Source organism: Hyperoodon ampullatus (assembly GCF_949752795.1).
Source record: "Hyperoodon ampullatus genome assembly, chromosome: 11".
NCBI classification, from domain to species: domain Eukaryota; kingdom Metazoa; phylum Chordata; class Mammalia; order Artiodactyla; family Ziphiidae; genus Hyperoodon; species Hyperoodon ampullatus.
Window position 1 is genome coordinate 90,678,083 of NC_136924.1, and position 26,912 is coordinate 90,704,994.

Below are 26,912 nucleotides of genomic sequence, written 5' to 3' on the forward strand. Positions count from 1 at the left end.
TTGACCTTTCCCTTCGTCTTGCTGCAAATTACTCAGCTTATATCATCTATCTGTGGTCTTAGGCCCTATTAGCATATACAAGGTATATAATAGATATTTGTTCAAAGTTGTCGATTAGCTAATCTGATAGATTAATTTATGTTAAGATTTTATTTGATTTTTAAGGGCATTATACCTCCCAGATAATACATTCAAATTTTAATGGTTTTACTTAATAATGATAACATGAATGACTCGTACCCTTAAAACACCCTAAATATTCTTGTGAATTATCTTGCTCGGTTGATGGTTAAGGTAGACATGGACAACATTAGCCCCACACTCCAGATGGAACTCCAGAGAGAGCCCAGGCTGAGACAGTCAAATGAGTAGTTCAAGATCTCAGGGCTACTAAGCTGGAGAACCCTGGGTAGAACCAGGGAGAAGGACTCCTGGTTAAAAGCTTTTTCATTCAACTTTGCCACCCTTCCGAAAGAAACAGCTAAACGGGGGCAGGGTGGGGTGATCCTTCCCTGCTGTCTTAGCAGTGCACTGACCTTAAAGTTGGACTTAATGATTCTGGTTCTCATCTCATTAAGAGGAAAATGGGATTAGAAAACGGGGGTTAGAAAAAGCAAAAGCAGGATGGAGAAGGGAAAGAGAGTCAGAGGAAGGACTCAGGAAGTAGAAGAATGAACGTCAGGGAGAGGAGGAGAATGGTAAGGAGAAGAGAAAGAAAACTGGGAAGGAGCAGAGATCAATCAGTGGGACAAAGGTTTAGAGGGAGAGGAGGTGAGGAAAGGAAGGGAATGAAGGTAAGGTGCGAGGGGCACCGAGAGCCAAGGAGCACGGTGGTGGCAGTGGGGGGGCATTTGGAGTGAAAGAGAAAAGGTAAAGAGAAAGTAAACGGAAAGATGGGAGGGGACCCTCAGAAATGGCTTGTAGAAGCTTATCCACTGCTTGATATCCAGATCCACTGCCATTTCTCCATCGTGTGTCTACTTTACAGACAAAGCTTACTATTCTCTACTTTTATCAATAACAATACACTAGAAAATGGAAAAAAAAAGTTTGTAGAGAAGGAAGGAGGATGAGAAGGAAAATGAGAAGAGGGAAGGAGGAAGCTGGTTTGACTCGAGGTTTTGGCTTGTGGGTAGGTTCCACCATGTCTATGCTCCACTCAAGCTTTGGTCCACATCCTGCTTCTCCTTCTCTCTGCTTGGGTCTTGGGCCCCCTTTTGGTCCCAAGATCCTGTCCTCTAACTGCTCTAGTCTATGCCTCTGTACTTCACTTAACAACCCAACTAATAATTTTGGGCAAGAAAGTCTTTCTGTTTCTGTCAAATCATTCCTTTGGGCTGACAGCACCTCTCCTCTGCTTTGGCTGGTCTTGTCTCTCCTGCATCACTTGATATATGCCAATAGAATCCGTACTGATTTGAAATAGATTTAGGAAAAAATTATTCTGTCATCTATACGTGTCAAAATATTATATGTCACTCAAAGCTGAAGAGAAATATTTTGCATCAATTTTTCTCTTGTGTTATGTATTCCATTAGCACAGATATCATAAATCTGGCTGGGACCCCTAATTGCCTCCTTAATGGATTCACCAATATTCTATCCCAGGCAAGTATCAAGAATGAACTCTATTTATAGGAATGGTCCACTCTTTAGATGAAAAGTTTTTAACTAAAGGCCTGGAGGTGATACTCTAATTAGGCTTTTGAAATCAACCAATGGTTCATTTTCACCCATCAGAATTATAACTCTTATGACTTGACAGTTCAGTAGATAAGTGAAACCACAGGTTAGCTAAAGTAATTATCCTTTTCTGTTTATTATAAAGATTTCCTGAGACAGCATTTATCCAAGTATTTGTTATGACATCAAATAGAGTAAAAGCCTTTCCCTGCAATAAGCACGAAATTTGAAGATACAAAATGTCAAAGGTTTTTGTACTACTTTGATGTAGCTAAATATTAGATTCCTTATAGATTTAGAATAGTAGACTTCCTTCTGTAAGACTTATAATTCCTATCAACCCATTCTTTTTCAGATTTCACGTGGTGAGTATTTTCCTTATTCCTGACATGGTTTCTGTTGGTACACTTTCTTGGTGGTTACTGCCATCCATATGTGTAAACACACCTACGCATAATAGCTTAGCTATTTTAATATGCATTTGCCTCTTTCTTAAGCATCCCTTCTATTTAAAGACAGCAATCTTTTCAGTTTGGAAAGTGAAGATCATTATAAAGAATATTTTTAAATGAAATAGTAAGAAAAACTTACTTAGTCAATTTCCTCTTTTTTAAACCATTTTTACTCCTGTGAATTAAGAAAAGAAAGGCAAATTTATCTGGGCAAAAGAACTGATTAACATAATGATTAAACTTGAAGAACTTTAAATAATTACATCAGGCACTGCTATTTTACTTAATTTTTATTAAACATACCTCAGGTTTGTTTAATTACTTCCTCTTAAATGAGAAGATAATGATGAAAATTCCAGATTCATGTTTTAAAACTCTGTTAGATTTCTGGGGCATACCTACACTTTATGTTTTAGATTTGCCAAAAAACTGAATTCTAGAAATATAATTTCTTACTCCTGGTGATTAAGTTGCTGAAGTGCTTTGTAAATATATAGAAGTATTTCCTGTCTAAATACTCCAGATTCTACAGGCAAAAGGAAAGAATTGGGGAATAAGGTGAGAACTGGTGGAGGGAGGATGGACATAATGGTTTTTAAATTAAGGAATAAAATAACCTTTTCGGACATTTTCATTGGGAATGTGAATTTGTACTATCACTGTTGTCATGTGTCATGCATTCTATTATGGCATTGTTCTTATTCAGTTTTGAACTAGTTTTTCAGCTATCTGAAGAACTATACCTATTACCTGCTTGTTCTTAATTCATTGCTAGTTTGCAAGCTCAGACACATGTAATACTAATGTATGTTTCAGTTTATTATATTTTTAGGGTTTTTATTAAAAGAGGAATTGTTTTCTACCAACACATAAGATAACTGACCTAAGTTATCTAATGCTAAGATAGTATCTGCTGAAGGGCTTCATTATTGTGTTTAGATTGTCTTATATAAATGATATTGATATATGATTGAGTGTGACAATTTTTATAAGTAATTTTCAAAGGTCTTGAAATATTGATGGAAGCACCCAGACTTTCAGAAAATAAACAATCGATAGTAAATAGCCAGGTGTGATCTGAGTACTCTTATATGCCAAAATATTTATTTATATTGAAAATTAGGAATGCTTGGGTACCCGCACTTCTGGAAAGCCTTTAGCAGAATGAAGCACTACTTCCTCTGGGCTTTCATAGCACTTGGTTCATGAGTATTTCTTACATGGTCTGACCATCAGCTGTATATGTGCTCCTTGCTAGAGTGTCCTTTGTCCCCCAGAGCTGAGCACAGTTCATGGAACACTAGCAGGTGGCCAATAAATGCTTATTTAATTGAATTGAAACAGAACATCTTTGTTATGTCATCCTCACAATTTTTTCTAATGATGAAATTAAGGATTTGATATTAGACTTGGGTTCCTGAGGGATCCCACTGGGGAAATGGCACTTGTGGGTGTAGAGGAAGTAATGCAGCAAAGGAAATATCCATAAAGGCAAGTGGTGTTTCTGGTTTTCCTTTTCTAGTTTCAGATAGTTTTTATTTCTTCTCAATTCTGAGTGAAGATGATACATTTTAATAGTTCTTGTCCTATTTTTTCTCCCTCATCCTCTTTTGGTTTTCCATACTTGGGATTGAGAGGTAATAGACATTCTAGTTTTACTTCACCTCTCCCTCATCCCCCCAAAAGACCACTGTCATGGTATACCTCTTGAATAATTCTTTTATACTGCTCTTGTGACACTAATTTAGTTAACGTTAGGAATCCTACATTTACTTCGCATAGTAGGAGCCCATTACTTTAGTGTTTGATGAAAACAGAATGTTAGCATAATAAGGAACAGTTCTGATAATGTTAGGAGGCTGCCAACATATTTTGCGATTCAGAGTGAAATTTAAAAAAGAAAAACACAAAACCTTTCCAAATCCAAACAGACTTTAAGGGAAACTGGGAAGAAACAAATATATGTGGTAGGGTGACACTGAATAAATTCAGTGCTGAAATATTAAGTCGCTACTATTCCACAGCTATGTGGAAACCTGATTCACGGAAGAGAGGCAGTATTTTTTTCTTTCAGTCTCATTCACTGATTGAATGAACCTTAAATATAATATGAAATTCCACCACATGTTTTGTATGACCTCTTCTCTTAAGTGTATTTCTTCATGAATTGTGTACAACTTTCATTGCTCTGATTAGATTTTGCTGAATTCCTGAAGATTCCAAAGGGTTCTTGTATCTTAAGGCTGTGGTACAAGACAGGACTGAATTGTGAGACTCCACAGCAACACTGATAGAATTTTCCTGCGTTTTCAATTGCTGTGCTGATCCTAAGACTCAAATCAAGGGAAAATTCACTTTTAAACATGTAAGTTCAGGTTTTGCTAGCAATTTTCACTTTAGCACTTTATGGAAAGAGCTCATGTGTGTGCATGCCACAGTGACCATTTTGGGTGATGTTGAAGACATCATCTTATCATTGTGAAAGATTTTCTGAATAACTGATAAATAACACCCATCCGACATACAGTATATATGCATGCAGGATGATGTGCTTCTTTTACTTTTCCTCTTTCACTTATACTAGATTAGGTTCAAAACCCTAATGACGTCAAGAAGTTAAGATGCATTCTTTATAAGTTCGTCATGGTTATGACCATCTTGGAAAGCCTACCAGAATGAAATTCATTCCAAAGAGGAATACAAGGCAATGGCAGAGACATGGGGTTCACAATGGTTAAAAACAAACAAAAACTAACACCAAAAACCATAAAGTCAAAAACTTTAAATGACCACAAATTCCTAAGCATTACTTACTCTTTCATGAGCTAAACGAAAATCATCCCCACATCTTAAAAAAGGTCTTTAGAGTTATGTCATTCTCTGAATTGAACATACAACAACAAGAGTAAAGCTGAGCAGTTTAAACTAAATATTGCATCATGCTTAAACTGCCAACTGCTGAGGATTTAGAACAGACAGATGAATGTGTGAATAGAGCACGAGGTGCCCATGATAGCAAAAAATGAGAGTAACAGCACGGAATCCAGATAGAGCTTGTCCAATTGAGATGGTTTTCTTTGAACAGGAAATACAATCTGAGATCAATAAAGTCAGAAAACCTGGCAGAATACAATCTTGGGACTAAGCCAATGGGGCACGTAGGCTCCACACAGGTTTTGCCACCACTTGGGAAAAGGTTTGAGCAACCTATGAGGGAGAGAGTCTCTGGATTTCCACACAACCATCAGAGGCATCAGGTGGATTTTAGACAATCAACAGGAACATGTCTTTCCAAGAAGTTGATAGTTTAGAGACAAAGCCGGGCAGTGTTAAGAAAGGAGAGTGTGGCTCTGTTTCTTGGGGCGGTTGTTAACAGGTGGGTGAAATATGAAGACAAACGCATCTAGAGGAGGATTTTAAAAGCCTATATAGCAAATGAAAGCAGAGGAGAATACCCACAACTTATTAGATGTAGAGAAAAGTAGCGAAGAGTAGGGAATTCGGGTGAATTTGTGAGAGCACTGAGTTGGACTTGGAGAATCAGGGACCATGAATTTTACCTCTTTTATTTCTGGCAGAGCACAAGTCTAGGGCTGAAAACAGTTTATGTTCAGTATCTTTTCATTGGTTAACATGTGTGTAGTTTATGAAGAGAGTAGAAAGCCTGGGGCTCCATGTTTTGCCTTCTCTTCTCACCTTGAGATAACCATTTTCAGCTTCAGGACCATTCTTCTTAAAACTACTGCAGGGTTTTTTCCCCCCCCAACTTAGGTCTCATGTTATTTGATCAGTACTATAAATAGCAGACCTTGAAGGAGTTGCTAGAATTCCAAAATATGTGTTCATCAGGGGGGCCTATTAAGAAAGACATACAAACAAGTATAGGCCTGCCTGATATAAGCTTAAAACAAACTATGGAAAATGAGAAAGTCAGAGAATTAAGTAGGGAAAGGAATATAACATTATATGCATCTTTCTTTTGTCTTAATTGAAATCTGTGGAGAGTATGCTAATGGTATTGGCTACAAGTATTCTAATGATAGGTAGAATACTTGAGGATGATCAGTAGATGTTAAGTTCAAAGGAAATGTATATTTTGAAAGTCAAGATAGAATTTATGTGTATCATGTGATGTTAAATACTTAAAATATTGGTTGACCATGGGGAAGTCCTATACTGGAGAATTGTTATTAAGAATCAACTTAGAATAATGGTGAAGGGGTCCTCATCATCCAGTACATTCTTCTGAATTTATTGCTTATACATCAGTGCCTACCATATTTCAAAATTTTTTCACCTAGCTCTCTTTTAAAGAAAATACAGATTGTGGTATTAACAATCTCCACTGTGAGAAAGTTCTTTTTTATTCTTTTCCCACTGCAACTCAAATTCTAACTTTGCCCACTGTATTTATTCTGTCTCGGAGAAGCCAAAGAATGTTTGATCAATTGTCTTTTTGAATAGCTAACTCTCCGGATTGCTTTAAATCTTGAACTCCACCCCCAACCCTGCATGAACTTTTTCTCCCCCAGTCCATGAACTACTTTTATTGCTTTTATCTGAGTCCTTCTCAAGTTGTCCAGGTTTCTGGATCTGTCTGTACATAATTTAGTACCTAAACACCATGGATTAACACTTAAGGACAATGATTTTTTTTTCCTCTGGGAAACTGCTACCTTTTTAATTATGGCTCAGGAAAAGAAACAGCCCTTCTAGATACTTTAGTCTCAGAGTTGAAAATCTTTGAGATTTGATTATTAAAATGATTTAAAAGTCAAGAAAATAAGAATTTAAAGGAGGCTGCTTTTTAGAGAGGAAAGAATAGATTTCAGAGACACTTGGGTTTAGAACCTGAATTTTCTATATAGTCATATGATGTTAAGATAGTCTCCTTATACCTCTATTTCCACATCTGTAAAATGGTGCTGATAATACTCTCTGCAGAGGTGTGTGGACAACTAAATGAGAGGATTATACAAAGAGGCTTGCACACAGTCAGTTGTTTAATATTCACTGAGTGAGCATTATTATAAAAACATGAAGGCCCCAAATACATAGTATTCTGGGTTTCTCTATCTGATTGCATTTTTTCCTTCTTGGAAATAGGGAGTTAATCAATGGAAATGGTGAGAAAAATGAAAGGCATAATTTATAAAGATGAGAGGCCATGGACTGACTCAATGAAGAAACAAATAACTTAGCAATAAATGGAAGAAAAGTTTGCCAAGAACATCACAAGAAGGACATTCAATTGGGAAAACATTATAGTTAGCATCTTGGTACCATTAGCTGCTTTAACCCATTTCAATACATAGTTAATAATTTTACATGCTTCAAATACATAAAATCATTAAAAAAGATTTTCCCTTTGGTTTACTTCTTGAAAGCTAACTTTTAAAGACTTTGTAAACAGTAAAAAAAAAAATCACTTACCAAGGATTAATATAAAATGCCAAAAGATAATCAGTCCAAAGACATGAGGGTAGCAGGGTTAAGAAAGCAAATATACTCCTACGCCTGTGAGCATTAATAGATAACAGATGTAAAGATGAAAAAGTGGCAAGAGTTAGTAATACAAACTGTGAACAGAGTTCAGTAAATTACCTACCGGGATCAATTAAAATGACAAGCATGTTAATTACAATTAAATATTCCATTCTCTGAAATTTAAACGTGAGGACTTAAGTGCTATAATATTGCCAAAATCAGTTTTATTCACATCTTATTGTAATCAGACATATTTCTTTCAACTTGGTTTGTGTCAATTAGCCTGCTATTAGGTGATTACGTTTTGCATTCAGTTAAATTCGGCTCTGGAATGCCTCGTCAGTTATCTCGAGTCTTATTCTTGGGTATTACCCTTGCAATGCTTAAGCCTATTTTAAGAAATCTAACATTTGATAGCTAACAGCAGCTTGTGTATGGAATACAAATGGTTAGTTTGTGTATACTGATTTTGGTAAACAAGCTTTCAGGACACATTCTTATAAAACTGCACTGTTAGGTGTGACTTTCTATATTATTTTAAGTATAAATTAATATATCACTTCCAAAAAATAATCCTTAAAACAGAGGTATGGTATGACACCCACGTATCATTCATTTAAAATAAGTAGCTCATCAGCTGTCTAGTTTCTAATCTTTGTGTGTGTGTGTGTGTGGTACGCGGGCCTCTCACTGTCGTGGCCTCTCCCGTTGCGGAACACAGGATCCGGACGCGCAGGCTCAGTGACCATGGCTCACGGGCCCAGCCGCTCCGCGGCATGTGGGATCTTCCCGGACCGGGGCACTAACCCGTGTCCCCTGCATCGGCAGGCGGACTCTCAACTACTGCGCCACCAGGAAAGCCCATAGTTTCTAATCTTATACTCAGTTGAGTGGGAGCAAAATTATTTAGCTTCACATTAACACTAATGCAGACTGTTAATTTAAAATGCCTGGTTTGAATCAAATTTTAGATATTTAGACCACTTGTAAAATAGAACATTTATTAATGCAGATTTTAAAATAGCCTATGGTTGTATCTATAGTTATTCTGAGAATTAGGGGAAAAATGATGTCACCTTGTCACTTTAGTTATTACAAATCTCCGCTGAGATATGTATTCTCAGTTAATGAGAAAATCCCTGCATCGGCAGGGGGACTCTCAACCACTGCGCCATCAGGGAAGCCCAGAATTAATCAGATTTGAATAGCAAAATTCCATTCTGGTTGAAGTTTTAGTCTAGTACAACATATTGTCTGGTTAAAGAGAATCCTATTTCACCTAGATTTTTCACCTAGAGTGGATCTCAACTAGTGTCCCACTTAGGGAAGTAGAATTTACAGTTTAAATAAGGCCATTCCTCCCTCATTAATTCCGCGGCTAAAATTTCCTGTCTCTACATACGTATTTCTGTCAGAGTAACCACTTTTGGGGAGTTAGGAAAACAGAAAAGAAAAATCACTTACTGAGGATTAACATGAAATGTATATATTTAAATGTGCTTTGCATGGTTGCTTGTGAAAGAAACAAACTAGATCACATAAGCAGTGCTGGCTTCATATTAAGTGGTTAGTTAATCAGCAATTTTGTTGGGTATTAATTGCTCTGTATATTAATTAATATATTAGTATATATGTTAATTCCCATGGATTGCTGTTAGGTATAACGTCAACCAATTCAATCCCTTGACAATGCTTTCTTAATTCTCAGAATACACCCTCCTCCTTAATACTCAAGCATAAAGAAACATGAGGCTATGTTTCTCAGGGAACTTTCTTAGCTTTGATATTTACCTGCCTGTAAGTGTAAACGCTGAGAGCCCTGGGCTGTATACTTCTGCTTGATTTTTGAACAGAATGGGTAGCTCATATCCCCAGGCACTGAAATGTGAGTTTTAAATAGAGATGCTGCTCTGTCTCCCACTGCTTCCCTGGAGTCTCCCCTCCTGCCTTCAACCACACTTGTTCCATGAGTCTCCTGTATTATTAATCCTTCTTCAGCCCAGTTGTGGGCAACTTGTACAATTGCATCAGTCCTTTGTGTAATATAGTGAATACACAGCAGACTACCTCATTTTCTCTCCTTCTTACCTGAATTAAACTTATATATACTAATATGCTCTGTGAAGAAGATGTCACCTTGAAGTCCACTATCACCGAAATTATGAAAGGATAATCAGGCAAAACCATCTATTGTCCAAAGATAGTACAATCAAGTTGAGAGCACACATAGCATAGGTAAGCCATCTAGAGACTTGTTCTGAAACAATACTCACCAGTTGTATGGAAGCTTTCCATCCCGCTCTAAGGATGCAAAATTGACAAAAGTTCCTGCTCCACACTCCCTGTTGGAAAGGACCCACAAGATCAAGGTTAGTGTTTAACAGAGCACTCTTTACCTTGACATGAAAGAGAGTCTTTAATGGCTAATCATCACAGCATTAAATTTTTAAAAAGCTAATATAAGTTGCATGTATTCCTCTTTCCAATACAATGCAATATAGAAAAATAAAGCAATTTTTCACAAGGGTGCACACACCCAAATCAAGTTATTTGAAGCCAGAAGGATTCAGTTCACAATGCTTACCAAAGGGCGCTCGTGATCCTAACATAAATCGTTGAACTATGTGGGGTAGAATATTTTTTACAAAGCCTTCAATAGTAAGGTATAGAAACTCTCTTAGATAGACTAAGGGTTTTCCATTTTTAGCAAATATTTTTTGTTTTTATAGCATTTTGATTTCCTCTCTGTAATGATAGTGGATCAAACTGGATTGTTTTCTTCCTTCAAAATTTTCCCCTCATGTTGTGATGCCCATACTATTCATCACTTGAGAAGAAAAGAGTGATACGTACTGAAATAGATTGGCTTTTGCAGAGTCAGTAGAAAATACTGTTAGTTTTTTTTCCCAGGAGGAAAAAGGTCAATATAATTCTCATGCTTTCTCCACCTTTTGTTTAACATCATGCATAAATAACTCAGCTCACTGAGGTGCATACATCTCATATTTTCCCTCTATATGAAATTGATGGACTTATTCAGAATTGAAGCAGAGATTTTGACATTGGCATAATGTGCTAATTACTTCAGTTATCTGCCTGTTCTAACTTGAGTGTTCTAAGGATAACTTTCTTCCTTGAAAAATACACTAACATGGACTTCCCTGGTGGCGCAGTGGTTAAGAATCCGCCTGCCAATGCAGGGGACACGGGTTAGATCCCTGGTCCGGGAAGATCCCACATGCCACGGAGCAACTAAGCCCGTGCACCACAACTACTGAGCCTGCGCTCTACAGCCTGCGAGCCACAACTACTGAAGCCCGTGCGCCTAGAGCCTGTGCTCTGCAACAAGAGAAGCCACCACAGTGAGAAGCCCGTGCACCGCAACAAAGAGTAGCCCCTGCTCGCCGTAACTAGAGAAAGCGCAGCAACGAAGACCCAAAGCAGCCAAATATAAATAAATAAATAAATAAATTTATTAAAAAAGAAAACTACACTAACATTTCATTATTTTGTGTTGCATGTATTATAAATTAGATATCATCAAGTAATTTTCCTATGTCAGTTTCCTGTATATGGCATTTATTTTACTCTCTAACTCAAGGGTTCGTCATCTGGGGTCCGAGGATAGAATTTAGGGCTCTATGAACGTATGTGGAAAATAAAAGCACAACTTTATTTTCACAACTTGTAACTGAAATTTAACAATTATTTCAATTATTAAAGTAGGCAACAAGCCCCAATAACATCATCAGCACTTGTGAGATTTGCTAATAGAAACTGAAGATATTTTTCTACAATAGACCTGCTGCAGATATTGAAATATTGTTCATCGTCATCACTCTGATGAAATTATGAGATTGCTTAGATACTCTACTAAACATTGTTATCTAATGTGTTAATAAAGAAGCATATAACACATTTGTTTTCTGAATACTTTGATTACCATATTTTCATATAATTAATTTCTTTTTTAATCCTATGTGTTTTATTTTATGCACTGAGAAAGAAAGCATTATTCTTGGAAGAAATCTACAGGCTTCATTAGACTGCCAGGGAGAATCATGCACAAAAAATGTTAAGAATCTCTGCTCTAATGACCAGCTGGCTGAAGTAGAATCACTTCTCCTAAATATTTTGCTATATGCATCGCAAGGATGTTCCTGCAATAATGCCATCATAAATACGACTACTTCTACTTCTGTTACCACTCCCTCCACTATTACTATTATGAGCTAACATTTATTGCATACTTCCTATGACACTATGCTGTTACTGCAGTATTGCTCCTAACCGTCCACTAATGTGGGGTTGTTATCATTTATTTATTTATTTATTTATTTTTGCGGTACGCGGGCCTCTCACTGCTGTGGCCTCTCCCGTTGCGGAGTACAGGCTCCAGACGCGCAGGCTCAGTGGCCATGGCTCACGGGCCCAGCCGCTCCGTGGCACGAACCCGTGTCCCCTGCATCGGCAGGCAGACTCGCAACCACTGAGCCACCAGGGAAGCCCCTTACTTTCATCTTTATTATTTCTTGTCTACCTCCTCAACGAGCATACAAGCTCTATGAAGGCAGAGATTTTTGTCTGTTTTTGATGTAGCCATATCCCAAGCATCCAGGGGAGTCTGACACACAGCAGGTATTCATTAATATTTGTTAAATTAATGAATGAAGTTTCAACGAACTGCACATGGTTGTGTAGGTTGTCCATTAGGATTTGACCTCAAGGAGTGTAATTTCAGAGCTTTATATTCTAGCCTCAGCACCGTACCACTGCCCTCCCTATCCTTCTAAGATTTGTTCAAACACTAGCACTCAAGAAGCTTGATTTTTATATTCAGAACTAATCTCTTTTCTCAACTTTCATGGTATCTCATTTTTATCTTCTTTCTGCTACAGGTCAGTTTATACCTTTAAATATATTTATTCATGTATTTCCAACTAGGTGCTAACTTCCTAGTGGACAGCTTGGATTTCTGATTTTTCTTTGATTGTGCTATCTAAGGCAGTGATTGACTCATTATCAGATGGATAAGTTTATTTATGAATAACTAAATTATAGAAATCTGAGAAAGGACAAGGATGTTAATTGACAATTCAGCAGGCTAGCATTGGGCAAATATAAATTTTATACAAATTTCCCAAACCCAGTAACACTCAACTAGGCAATAGTTTTTTTTTTTTTAAGAGAATTGATGGATTGTTTTGATAATATAGAGGATCACAGAAAGTACTTGCAAATGTGCTCTGCTAAGAAGTGCATCAGTGGTCAAAGAAAATAGGGAATCAACAAAATCATAAATCAAAAGACTTTCCTAACTGCAAGCAAAATGAAACTGCCTGCAGCCCTGGGTAGGAATAGAACTAATAGGGGTACTTGAAGGGACCTAATCATAAACTCTAAAAATATTTTTTGCTAAAACAGCTTCAACAGAACTAATGAGGGAAGGGAATTTTTTCTTTCTTGTGGTCTCCATATATATTAACTCCTTTCATTAATTGTACTGAGTAGGCATAGATCTTTTTTTACTCCAAAATATATTTGCAAGTATCCAAATATAATGAATGAATCCCAATGCATGGGCTACTTAAAATGACAAGATTGATAGTAAGAGGTCTGACTTTGTGTAAACAATCTTTAGCTTTACTATTTCAATGGTAATGTTCTCTAAAATAATATTGAAAAGTCTATTTAGAAAACACAAAATAGAAACTGAAAGCAGACTCACTGCTGTACAATTTAGGTCTGCAAAAGCCACACGTGTATGATAAACAAAAATATTTTAAAGGCTGTGGGTGAAAGATGAGCAAAGCACAACTTACCTAGCCATCTGCAGATGCTTTTTCCTAAGAATGATAAGAGTAATGAGCAGTAATCCAATTAGCAGTGTGCTAAGGATGGCCAGCACGGAGATGACTACCACGTTGGGATTCATCTCTGTAACTAAAGAGAAAAGCCATACATGTTCATTGTAACTTCCACGACATGGAAACTAACAGGACCGTTCATTGTTTCTCATCTGATCTTAAGACTAACAAACTTATGATGATAATATCAACAGCAACAATGATGTTTCTCCGAGCCAGCAATGGCCTCTTCCCGGTCAACTCTTAACGTAGTAAAGTAGATTGATAAATAGTGTTTGGGTGGCTGGAAGAATTGAGTCCATTTCAAAGGCCCATATTCAGGATGTTCTTATCAAAGGAAACTGTGAAATGTAAAGAATGCCTCTGCCATAGTTTGGGTTCACTTGAAAAAAAAAAATCTAGAAGTCATTATCATGTATTATCACTGTTTAACATTTTCAAAAGCTTAGAGAGGGGCAGGCTCTTATTTTATGCCCATGACTTTAAAGTCAGAAAGCACAGCTGTATATTTCCCTCACAACTAATAATGTATATGAAAAAGGCATTAGCAAGCTGCCATCTGCTGCAGCACTTAACACATTGCTAGCAGTAGGCATTCTGATGATCTGTAACCATATGTTTAGAGGTTTTTCCATCTGCACAACTCAAGAGACTAAACTTATTAATAAGTTGCAGGGTCTTTAAGAACAGGGGTTCCTCTCATATACTAGGTCTTCTATGATCCATCTTCAATGGCACTTACACATTGCCTACTTCACACAGTATCTGGAAGACTAAGATGTTAAAGGTGGGAATGTATATCAAATATTTTTATAAAACTCTTAAAAGTGGACCAGAGAAAAAGGGGAGATACCATCCTCTGCATTGGTCACAAAGTCACAGAACTGGCTGGCCTGCACAATCTCTAAGGCTTTTGGTATTTTCCACATTCCATTTGGGCCACCTTGGTGCCATTTTATGGGTAGAAGTACTTGAACAGAAAGAACATTAGACTCATGGTCAGAAGAGACTGCTCAAGTTCGCTTGATTATTACCTGCCATTTGGGGAAACTATTTTACCAGTCTCTTCTGGCCTCATTTTCCTCACTTGCAAGTACGTTTAATAATATCACCTGTTTCACTGGATTGCTGTACAGATGACAAAGAATCATGAACATTAAAGTATTTTTAGAAAATGTAAAAGGATGTCAAAATGAGAGACCATTAATATACTTTTCAGGTCTATTTTTGCCCTCACTTCTGAAAAAGCAAAAACTAAAAACAGAAAATAAAAAAGTCTATTCTAGTGGTCACTGGATGTAGTGGCAAAACATATTAATGTTATGTAAATGAAAATGAACCAGTAAAGGCATAATGTGATGGTAAGGGTGGTTTTATTACAGGCAGCTTCAGAGAGGGTCTCAGATTACAGAATTAGACTCAAGCAGGGAAGTAAAACAAATAATGTAACTCAGAAAAAGAATAAGGAAATAACATTATTCTGGACTTTTCATTAATATCTAATTTCCCCAATTATACTTTCTGCTTGATTGGAAATTTTTCTGCTTTGACCCAGTAATTTAGGTTCACCATTATTTGATCAGTGATGGCTAAAAGTCAAGGCTAGAATAGATGCACCTGACCTGATTAGGGTACTGTGGGTACCACTGAAGAGGATGATGGGGGATGATGAAATTGATGATAACAACTAGCATTTAGACAGCCTGTGCTAGAGCTTTATGTACTTTATTTCTAAGCCTGAAAACAACTCAACAAGGTACATATTATTATTCCAGTTTTACAGATGAAGAAACAAAGGTTCAGAGATATAGTAAATATCTTTCCCTAAATTACATAACTAATCAGTGCAGTTAGGGATTGGAATTAAAGTTTTCCTGAACTCAAAGCTTGGAATTTTTCAATGAAAGCTGAGTTTTATTTTCTTTAAAAGATGGATTATATATATTTAAAAATAAAACTTAAGGAAAATCTGGAAAGATATAATTTCCAAAGACACCAGAGTCCACTAATGCCTGTAATTACCCATTGTTGAGACGGCTATGAATGTAGGGACACTGGGGCTGTCATGACTAAAGCTGGTGACACTACAGTTGTAGGCAGTGGCAGGAAGGAGGCTGGAGATGGTCACGACATGAGAAGAAACAGAAATCGGTTCCTGGAGATGCAGAAAACAAGATAAATGTTATGTTATCTTCATCTATTTTGGTTTTTAAATTATCAGTATTTTTCATAGTTGAGTAGGTAACGTGTGTGCACAGAGTAAAAAATTTAAAAAACAAAAAAGGAAGCAGTGAAAAATATTTCCTTCTTTCTGTACTTCCCATCTATCCAATTCTCTTCTATGGAAGCAGCCACTGTTGTCAGGTAGGTTATTTTTCTTCCCATCTGTATTTTATGGATGTATAAACATGAAAGAATATAGTTAAAAATGTAAGTGCTAACATAGTTTACACATCATTCTGCTTATTTTTTATCTTGTTTATCAGTATATTTTGGCACTCTTTCCATATTAGCACAAATAAAGCTATTTCATTTTAGGGGTTGCATAGAAATCCAGTGAAAGAACATACTTTATTTAACCAGTCCCCTATTAATAAATGTTTACACAGTCTCTGATTTTTTGCTATTATTAACAATGCAATAATGAATATAACTTCACAATTATGGGAATATAGGTATACGTACACACATTCATTTAATATATGTATATATATACACATATGTATTCATACACAAAACCTGTGTGCATATGTGTGTGTATGTATGTATGAATATACATACATATACAACCACTCATATTCCTAGAAGTTGAATTGCTGGCTCAAAAAGTTATATATTTTTAATTTTGTAAGCTATTGACAAATTATCTTCCATAGACATTTTCCAAGGGACCCACCTACCATCAGTGTGTGACAATGCCTGTTTCCTTACATCTGTTTCTACACAACAAATTTGCAAACTTTTTGAGCTTTTCTAATCTTATTAGTGGAAGTTGTACCTCATTATAGTTTTATTTTGCATTTCTTTCACCATGAGTGAGCTTGATCATCTTTTTCTATGTTTAAGAACAGTTTGTGTTTATTTTCTATGAAATATTTATTTTGGTTTGTTGGTCTTTATCTTTTTCATTTGTAGTAGATCTTTGTATATTAAGAACATTATCCCCTTTGTCTGCATTCTCGGCTTTTAAATAGCATCCACCAAAGGCATAAAGACTTTGTGTTCTCCAAAACATTTAATATTAACTTATTCTTGAGTAGAAGAAGTTGTTAATTTGGTGGGCCAATGGCCAGACACTGATAAGTACAACTGCACAGTATAAAAAGATGAGGCAGCATAATACTGTTTTTCAAAACAAGGATCTGAAAACAACTCTTCTAAGGAGGTGAGAGCCATGAGCATGGATTTCCCACTCCCATCTCTTTCACAATCCCATAAAAGAATGATTCTAAGGAAAGATTTTTGCTAACAGGACTCAGTTGTAGTAACTGTTGTTTTCTTAAAGGGAGACATTACTGTAGTTGCAGAGAAGAAAATTCACTACTGGCAGAGTAGCTATTTTCCAAAAGGACTCTTAGGATAGAAAAAAGATTCAGCTGTTCAGTACAGATCAAAAAGAGATACATTTGCAGAACAGACTATCAAAAGGGGAAAGAAATCAAAGCAAATTATTTTAACACTCGTATGAAAAGATTCGTACTCCCAGAAATCCTTTTTTCTTTTCAATCTCATGAACTGCATTATTTAAAAAACATCAATTATTCATGTTCATAGTATTAGTCTTTGCACTGTATTTTGTGACATCCCTCACAAATTTGCCCTTTTCCTTCCACATCTGGCTGTAAAATAGTTTTTTCTTGTGGTTTCATTACCTGATCACGTCCATTTCTCTCCTTCCATTCAATTTAACCTCGTGAAAAACTCAGTATTCATCACATCTGCTATTTGTGATTCTAAAGGTTTAACGATCACCCCTCTCAGTGTTCATTTTCCCAAACAAAATCATCTTCCTTACTAACTTCTTTTAAATTCTCTTGGTAGTATGGATCTCTATTCTGGCACTTATATTTTATTTTAATTATTTCTACTCGAGTGAAATATCCACAATTAAGTGAAAAACATTTTTTGAAGGCAAGTATTGATTCTATGATTTGTGTCCCATACAATGCCTTTCTCATAAGTGGCAATTAGTTCATGTTTGTTAAATTATATTTTATATGGCAGTGTCTTTATCCCTTCCATCAGTTTAATGGTCAATAGGAAAATGCCTCAATTTAACCTCAATATGACCTGGAGTGGCTAAGAACTGGGGACAAACGCAAGAGGGAGGAGATATGGGGATATATGTATATGTATAGCTGATTCACTTTGTTATACAGCAGAAACTAACACATCATTGTAAAGCAATTCTACTCCAATAAAGATGTTAAAAAACAAGATAAATACAAAGATGGAAATAAACTTTGTGATTTGGCAAGTTGGTTATGACACATTTTGGGCTTGCTCTAAGAATAATTTTAAATTTCTATCACTGAAAACCAAAAGTGTACATGAAAATTTTTATTTTATATCATTCAAAGAAAGAGAAGATTTTCACTTTGCTTGGATAATGAGCCTTAATCAAAATTAACTCAGAAAAGGAAAATACGAGCATACAGTACCTGGAGTTTTATTTCCTGACTGGAGCCAACTTGTTGACAGAAGACTTCGAAGAAATCAGCTACTCCCTCTTCCACCCACAGCAAAGTCACTGAGGTCTGGGTTTTATTCACTGCAAAGAGTGATTTTGGAGGAGCTGGTTCTGAGCAAAGATAAGTTAAACAAATTAATTTAATCTAAAATATTCTTCCTTCCTTCATTAATCAAAAGAAAAAAATAGGCAAAAAATTCCAAATATAGGTAGTTAAGAGCACCATAAAGAGTGTATATTGCTTTCAAAATATGTCCTTTTACAAAGACGGTCATCTAACTTGCAAGGCAGAAGATTTTGCATCTTTCATTTTATACTTCTCTTTTTGTAACACTTCTGTTTTCTACTTCAGCTTTATTATAGACATAATCTATTAATAGTTTTTGTGTCATCTACACTGGAGTTAGCACTGCCCATATGATACCGAATTTTCTGGGTGAGAAACAAAAATCTGTACTGAAAAGACTGAGAAAAATGAAAGTGGTGTGCTCCCTTCTTATGGGGAGATTCAGTCTGGTGATAAGCCAAAAACCTGTCTTCCTTTCTCGGGAGACTATTTGGAATAATTTAGCCAGAGGAATGGCTTCTTGAAAATTTAGTCAAAATTAAGCGGAGTAAAGCTAAAGAGATAATATGATTTTCAAGGAAGAGGATTGATGGAAAAGGACTGGATGGTTGATAAAATGTTAGAGGACTGATTTCTTTATCTTATTCTTTTAGACATTTAATTTTGATCAATAAATTAATCCATTAGTTAAGTAAACCATTCTATCTGTGCCCTTTCATATGCCTTTCCAGTAACTGAGTCACTGGACTTGTAGGCTTGATACCAATGCCTGTCTGTTCCCCAGTTCTAGGAGGTGGTCTGCTGTCTTGTTCCCAATTGCTGAATCTCTCCTGGTCCCCTCCTTGCTCCCGTGTCATTTAGGCATTGCTCTTCCCTCAAGTTCCTACAGTACACAAAGTGCTATGCCTGAATCCAAGTTCTTAAGCCAGGGTCCCTCTTACCTGCTGTCAGATCTCCTTGACATTGCTTGTTTGGACAAACATCTTGCTGTCAGGTTCACATAATAACATACTCTCCCCATCAGCATGTCCCTGACAGACAGCTCTCCACACTGTTTGCTTGTTACTTGGATTTCTTTTCATTATCTGCCTCACCCTTCCAAGTCTGTTCTACAGTTCCTGGTGTTTAGCAAAGAAGCCCTAGAAGCCATTTCACTCTTTTGACAAGTGATATGTCTTTGTGGGGGGAAGGTCTGGACCTTCTTTCTGGAATATCATCATCATGTCCAGAACCAAGAAGTCTGTCAGAATCATTCTTGACGTGATCTATTGCAGTAACCTAAATTTGTGTCCAACTGAAAAAGAAGCATTTTCCTTTCCAGAGGCAACCTGACAAATTTGGGCACAAGAGCTGAAGGAGGAAATAAATGAGCTGGTCTTGGGCAAGTATAACTCACAATACATGTCAGGGCCCCTTTCTCATTTGCAGTGAATTGTTCATTCCTCTAGACATTGTATCATCTCACTTGCCCTATGATGAAGACTGTTGATGAAACACAGAAGTCTACTTCCACTTTTACATCCTTCATAATTGTCACTGCTAATAGCATTATGAGTCATAGACTAAGTCCTCCAGTGATTCTGACTCCTGCAGAACTTGGATCTTTGGAAACAGGTGTGAGGTTGTCTGAAGCAGAGATAGATGATCTGTTAGGCTGAGCCTGGGCTACGTCTCTTTAAAAGATACAGACTGTGGAACTGCTCCTTGGAGTGAGTTTCTCGGACTATGATTAGAATCCCTAGGACATCCATATATTTTTTCCTGATGGGTAGATAAAATCAGTTTAGTTATCTGATATGAACATTGCCCAGATCCTAATCTCTGGATCCAACTTTTTACGTATTGATTTCCCATCATCTATCATCTGTTCTTACTCAAGTATCTCACTATTAACCTCAACTCCATAAGGTTAAAATGGAATGTGGAGTCCTTGCCTTTCCTCAAATCGTTTCTGCTTTCCACCTGCCCCTGATTCTGTCCTGAGCAGGATCATTATTTCAGTGGTCTAAGCTGACAATTTTGAGGCTCTCCTCTTGCTTCTCAGTCTCAGATCGCATTATCTTTTAATACTTCCTTTCATCTCTTCCTTTTATTTATTCCTTTTATTATATTGCACATCCAAGCTTTTGCCATCACACTTGGCATTCATTACAACAGCCCCTTATTCCCTTTCCCTGCCTCTTACTTGATTTTTTCTTTGTTTTGCCAGTGATGGTTTAAAAGGTCTTAAAACACCACTTTGCTCCTGTTAGATCCTACCTGTGCAATGATCTATTGTGATCAATGTCTATGGTGTCAAATCCAAATATGCCAAGTGTTAAAGATTCTACGTACACTAGCCACTTGTCAGTCATCACCACCATCTCTCCCGCACAGACATGCTGCCCCGTAAAGCCAGTCTTCCCACTGACCATCACACAGGTATTACTCTATCTCAACTCATGTATTTCCCCTCAGTGTACTCTTTCTTCTCTTCTGATCATCTTAAAGAAAACGTCTTACCTTCCCCTTGAAGCCTATCTGATGGCTGTCTCTTTATGCTCTATCCCTTCTCTGACCTTCTATTGCCCTTAACTATTTCCTGTGTGACCTATGTGAGGGAAGTCCTCATTCCACTGGGTCCTATGAGATTCTTTAAGAATGGCGGCCATGTGTTATAAATTATTTCATCTTTATTTTGAACCAGCCAAGTGTAGGGACTCAATAAATGTTATCTATTGACAGACTTAAAACATAAGTCAAGATTCATTAAACAGAGGCGTTAGGATTCAAACATCAGGTAAGACCAGACAGGCATTGTGTTTTGATATCTCTGCCTTTTTATAGTGATTATATTTGTAAAAAGTCATCAGCTCTCTGTGGCAGGGTCAAGGACTGCTGTGAATTAGAAGTTTTCTCAGTGGCCCAAGAAATATGATTTAGATAATGGAGTAGGGATTTCTTTGAGTCTGGTTGAGAATGTGGACCTAGGTGAGAAGTAGATCCTCAGGAAAATCTCCAAAGGATCTGGGACCTCAAACAGCCATGTAACATTTTTTTCCCCTCAGGTGGTATATGAGGCAATAGATTATTCCATGATCACTATACCCATTATCTCTGCATTCTTTTCTGAAAGATATAATGCATTCCAGTTCTGCATTGTGAATGCAGACTCACAACTCATTCAGTTGTTAATGAGTAACATTCACAAATCACCTGCTTGAAGACTTATGATCTTTTGATAGGTATATTTTCCTAGATATATTAGGGAGAATTTCCACACTACTATTCCAAAGAAAATAAAGTTATCACAATATTTCATAAGTGGAGGTGTAATTAGGTTGGGAGGGGCTTATAATTAAATTTCACTACTCAAGACAACATCTGCCCCAGGGAATGTATTAAAATATTGGAATTATACTGTGCAACACAGTAGCTACTAGCCACATGTGGCTACTGAACGCTTGAAATGTGGCTAGTCTGAATTGAGAGGTGCTGCATGAGTAAAATACAGATTAGATTTCAAAGACTTTAGTATGAAGAAAGAATAAAAATATCTCACTAATATTTCTTTACATTGATTACACGTTGGAATGATACTACTTTGGATTTACTGGGTTAAGTAAAGTATATTAAACTCAACTTCACCTATTTCTTTCTACTATTTTGTAATACAACTACTAGAAAATTTAAAATTACATTTGTGGCTCTCACCATATTTGAATTGCATAGTACTGGGTTAGAACATTTCTTCCTGTTTGGTAGAGAAGTCTGGAAATTCTTGGCAGAAACTGGTCAGAGGGGTTCCCCTTCTGCTGTCTATCTTTCCTCATGAGAAGGCAAGGTCAGCTCAGCCTCATAGCTTAGGATGGCTTAGAGGTTCATGTTTCCCATCCTTAGAAACAAGACTAAAAGTGGTGAATGGCTAAATATTGTTTAGACAGTTTCAAATGGTGGGGAATACATTGACACACAAAAGCCTCTTGAGTGGTCTGTGCCTCTGTTATGGCCTAAATTGTGTTCCCTAAAATTCACATGTGGAAGCCCTAAACCCCAGCACCTCAGAATGTGACTGTGATTGGAGATAGGGCCTTTCAACAGGTGATTATGTTAAAATGAAGCTATTAGGGTGGGCCCTAATCCAATCTGGTTAGTGTCCTTGTAAGAAGAGGATGTTTAAGCATTCAAAGAGGCACCAAGAATGAATGGGTACAGAGAAAGGACCATGTGAGGACACAGCTAGAAGGTGGCCATCTGCAAGCCAAGGAGAGAGGCCTCAGAAGAAACCAAACCTGCCAACACCTTGATCTTGGACTTCTAGCCTCCAGAAATGTGAGAATATACACTTCTGTTGTTTAAGCCCCACAGCCTGTGGTATTTTGTTTTGGCAGCCCTAGCAAACTAATATGGTCTCTTACTGTTCAAAACATCAAATTCCATCTAGTTCATAAAGGAGAGAAACATGAAGCCTCTTTAAATTTTGTTAAGAGTAAATGAGCCTTAATTTAATGTATACAAAACACTTTATATAATATAAAGAGTCATGTACGTATTAGTTACAGAACAGCTTCTGGTTATCATTTTCTATCTCCCTAAATGACATTTTAAATATCTTCAAAATTCCCCCTGCTCCATAATGTCAGATGTCCTTTTGTTTAAAATAATTTCCGAATCCATGATATTTGATATGAGAACCTATGGATATGAAGAAAGGAGATAGACATACTATCTTTACAAAATGGGGTATAGATACAGGGTTGTTTGCCTTTAAATATGCTAATCATTGCAAGTGTTATACTCAACTATTTGGTCCTCTCTTTCCTTCTCTTCTCTCCCCCTCAGTGCCCCTCCTACTTGTGTTAGAGATCCAACCTAATTTTATAAGAAAATCAAGTACTATGCATAAAACATGGACTGAATGGAAAGCAGTAACGTTATCTCTACCACTTAATTTAGGATGGATTATGAGAGGCTCATGGTGCTGCCCAGGATCTCCGGGAAGTGAAGGTGACATTGGGTGAAGTGTGAGAGAGTATTTGATTCACATTCTCTGCTCTGGCAGCAAAGCTCTTCCTTTCCCTGGGAATTCCAAAGGGAGTCAGGTGTAATATTCAGCCTTGGAGCAGAACGGAATGTATTTATTGCCTAAAATCCATCTTTCTCTGACAGTTATTACATTGTTTCTTATTTTAATGTGACTCATTAGTTTAGCTGGTGATAGAATTATGTTAATGAGGCTAAGGTTAAATCCATAAAAGCTTACTGGTTTTATTTCATTTGTATTTCATACCTTTAAACTTGGTGAGTTGTTTTACAAATGTGTGACATTGATGATAAGGAGAATTCAATAGAAAAACATTGTAAAAAATGATTGAAATGGAAAAATCTATTTTTAATCCTCAGCCTGACTGACAGCAATTTGTTAGTATCCTCTTCATACACAAAAGCTGGTCTTTAACATCTGTATTAGAGTAAGTCTTTTAAATTGATTTTTATTTCCTCATCTCAAGCCACAGAACGTATATTCAACTTGGCCAAAGAAAACATCTGTGACTTAAGCAGTGTAAGCTGCATAAATTACCTTCAACTTGGTCAAAAACAGCATCTGCAGAAGAGAGCACTCTTTGAAAAGAAAAAAAACCCCCAAAATCCTAAGAGTGAGTTAAGATTGATATGCCATGAAATTAAGAAGAGGAAAATGTATATTAAACAACAGTCACCTTTGTTAGATCTGAAGTTTATTAGGCCTATTCTCTTACTGACTTTGGGAGATTCTTTTCCTCCATACACTTAATAAGTAATTAGAACATTTAAAATAACATTGGGGAATATAAAAATATTCAGGCAAATACTCCGCAATAAATTACAATTAGCCCCTTTTCATATACAGAACATAGACATTTCTTAGGAATTAGAAATACCTGGCATTTTCATTACATTTTAAATAAATTCTTTATAGCTTAATAATAGCAAGCGTAATATCCTTTTCTGCGAATCATTGGGTAAGTTATGGTATTACCAGCTCAAGTAATTTCTAAAGATTAGTAGAATTTTTCAGAGAAATCTCTCTTTTAACTTAGTTTAAAACAAAATATCTGACTTCCTCCTTTGTTGGTTCCAGGAATATGTGGTTTTGTTTGGCGTTTTTATTAGTTAGGACTTAGATATTGCACAATTCTTAGAAAAAGGTAGCTACTCTTACTGTATCATCAGCCTTGTCGCCTTTACTCTGAACTCAGTTATGAACTAAATCCCCAAACTGGAAGAAACATTAAAGATCATTTAGTCCAGACCCTCATTTTGTAGAAGAGGCAGCTGAAATTCAGAGGGCCTGGGTCATCTTTCTAAGGTGACACAATTTGACTGTGAAGGCAAGTACCTCTAGGTAAGGGTCCCCTTCCTGCATCTAGCTTCCTCCCTAAACGCATGAACATTTTCCATTAATTTCCATGTAACTGGGGACGATGAGGTCTTCTGGAACGTTCCCTTGCCCAGAAGACCAACTTTTCCAGAGTGGGCACTTGCCTGAGTATTTAAATCAGAGGAAGACATCATGATCATTGTCATATTAGTCCAACATCCAGATTCTTTAAATATATTGAAGGGCAACAAGCAAAACATGCAAGTCACTTTACAGTGGGCAGGAGAAATGATTTTAGGGAAGTGCTGAAATTGCGCGGCATGGCCATGGGCAGTTGGCAAATTGCAGTGACACTCAGAAAACCACTGCAATGAGAAATGGGGGAGACATATATTGAGGACAGGTATCGGTTAGTCTTGGGCCCAGGAATGGAGCCATGGAACAGTGACATGCCTGGCAGCCTAACCCAGAAAAAAATGCTTGCATGGGGCTGCTGGCCATCAGGAATGTATAAGAATAGTAGCACAGCACTTAACGATCCTCTGCAGACCTAAGGAAATTGCATGTGTTTATAAGAGGTCAATAGATGAGAACTTTCACAAGCTTCCATCATCAATCCCTCCTACTCACACACCCCCTTAATGCCCATAGACTCTGTCATTTATGGTCTTACTACAGATCCTCCCACCCTAAGGCCACACCCTCCAATGGCACCCTTGGTCCCATCTCCTTTGGCCCATTTGACTAACAAACCTCACTTCTCACCCCAACAAATCTCACCCCAACAAATCTCACCTCTAACTATCCTGCATCATCAATTTCTCCTGCTCTGTTGAATCATTCTGATTAGCTCAATGACAAACTGTTTCCACCCACTTAAAGGCAAGGAAAAACAAAACAAAAACAAAATACAAACTTGGATCCTTTTATCCTCAGCTACTGCCCATTTTCTCGCCTTTTTACAGTATCTTACCTCTGCAAAAGTTTAATTCCAGCTGTCTTCAGTTTTTCTGCTTTTGTTATCTTTTTTTTCCTCACTCACCACTCCACCCAAATGCCTTCTCTGCAAATCACCAATGACTTCTGGGTTGCTAAGATCAGTGATCAATTCTCATTTGTTGTCTAACTTATCAACAAGCTTGACATGCTGATCACTGTCTATTCACTCAAGTACTTTCTTTGCTTGGCTCTTAGGACATCATATTTTATGTGCTTCTTTTTACTTCACTGGCCACTTTTTCTCAGGCTCCTTTGCTGGTTCTCCCTCACCACTTCCACTTTTAAAAGTTGGGGTGCCTAGGGCTTAGTTCTTGGGTAGCATTCTTTTTTCATTACTTGTCCCCTGATAACCTCATCAAGTCTGTTTTCTGTCTACCCTCATATTTATATTTCCAGTGCTGAAGTCTCCCCAGAACCCAAGCTCCTTTCTCCAACTGCCTACTCAGTAACTGTTCTTTAATGTTTAATAGGCACCTTCAAATGTTGACACATCCCAAACCAAACTTCTGACCTTTCCCCCAAACCTGCCTCTCCCATAATCTTCCTCAACTCAATAAATTGCACCTTTGTCCTTCCAATTTCTCAGACCCAGAACTTGTCATTTCCCTAGACCTCTTTCATTCATTCATAGACAACACCTAAATCTATCAGTAGATTCTCTCAGCCCCACCTTCAAAATAAATTTTGAATCTGATCACTTTTCATCACTGGTGGAAGCAAGTATAATCCTGTATCTGGATAGACGTTATAGCCTCCTAACCCTAAGGAGGAGGGTGATCATGTAAGTTATCAAAAGTGTCCAGTTGGAATCCTTTTGGGAGGAAAGGGATTGCTAAAGAAGATGACTAGCTTTTACCTGATCCATAACAGATCTAAACTGGTATCTGAAGCAACTGGGATGAATGGTCATCTTATCGAACTGGTCTCCTGCTTTTACCCTCACCCATGTGGTCCCTGGAACTGGGCAGGTCATGTTACTCCTCTGCTTGAACCATCCAGGGGAACATCATCTCCCTCTGGTTAAACCCTGCACGATTTGTTCCCTTGCTACCTTTCTGCCTTCTGAGTTACTCTTCTTCGTCTCTATTCCACGTCAGTGACACTGCCTTCTCAACTCTTCCTTGAACTTTCCAAGTGCAGTGCTGCTTCTTGAACTTTGCATCTGTGGTTCCTTCTGCCTACAGACTCTCCTCCCAGCTACCTGCTCGGCATCCACAGCTCCCTCAGGATTTGGCTGAAATAGCACCTTCACAGTGAAGCTTACTCTATCCCCATCCCTACAAAAACTGCATCCCCACCTGCACCACAGAACTCTTCCTGCTTCATT

The 26,912-nt window shown here is 37.3% G+C and overlaps 1 protein-coding gene across 2 annotated transcripts in view; it reads right to left on the reverse strand.

Moving 5' to 3' along the window:
• PTPRO (protein tyrosine phosphatase receptor type O) overlaps positions 1–26,912 on the reverse strand; it is a gene marked incomplete at both ends in the record, with an annotated part of 218,000 nt that overhangs the window by 26,282 nt on the left and 164,806 nt on the right. Inside the window, 6 exons of one of the 2 annotated variants that reach the window (XM_079714873.1) lie at positions 2,275–2,310; positions 7,569–7,652; positions 9,896–9,964; positions 13,445–13,565; positions 15,512–15,644; positions 18,151–18,290. In XM_079714873.1, coding sequence (XP_079570999.1) covers positions 2,275–2,310; positions 7,569–7,652; positions 9,896–9,964; positions 13,445–13,565; positions 15,512–15,644; positions 18,151–18,290 — 583 coding nt within the window. The remainder of the gene's footprint in view (positions 1–2,274; positions 2,311–7,568; positions 7,653–9,895; positions 9,965–13,444; positions 13,566–15,511; positions 15,645–18,150; positions 18,291–26,912) is intronic. The other variant, XM_079714874.1, reaches the window with a different exon arrangement.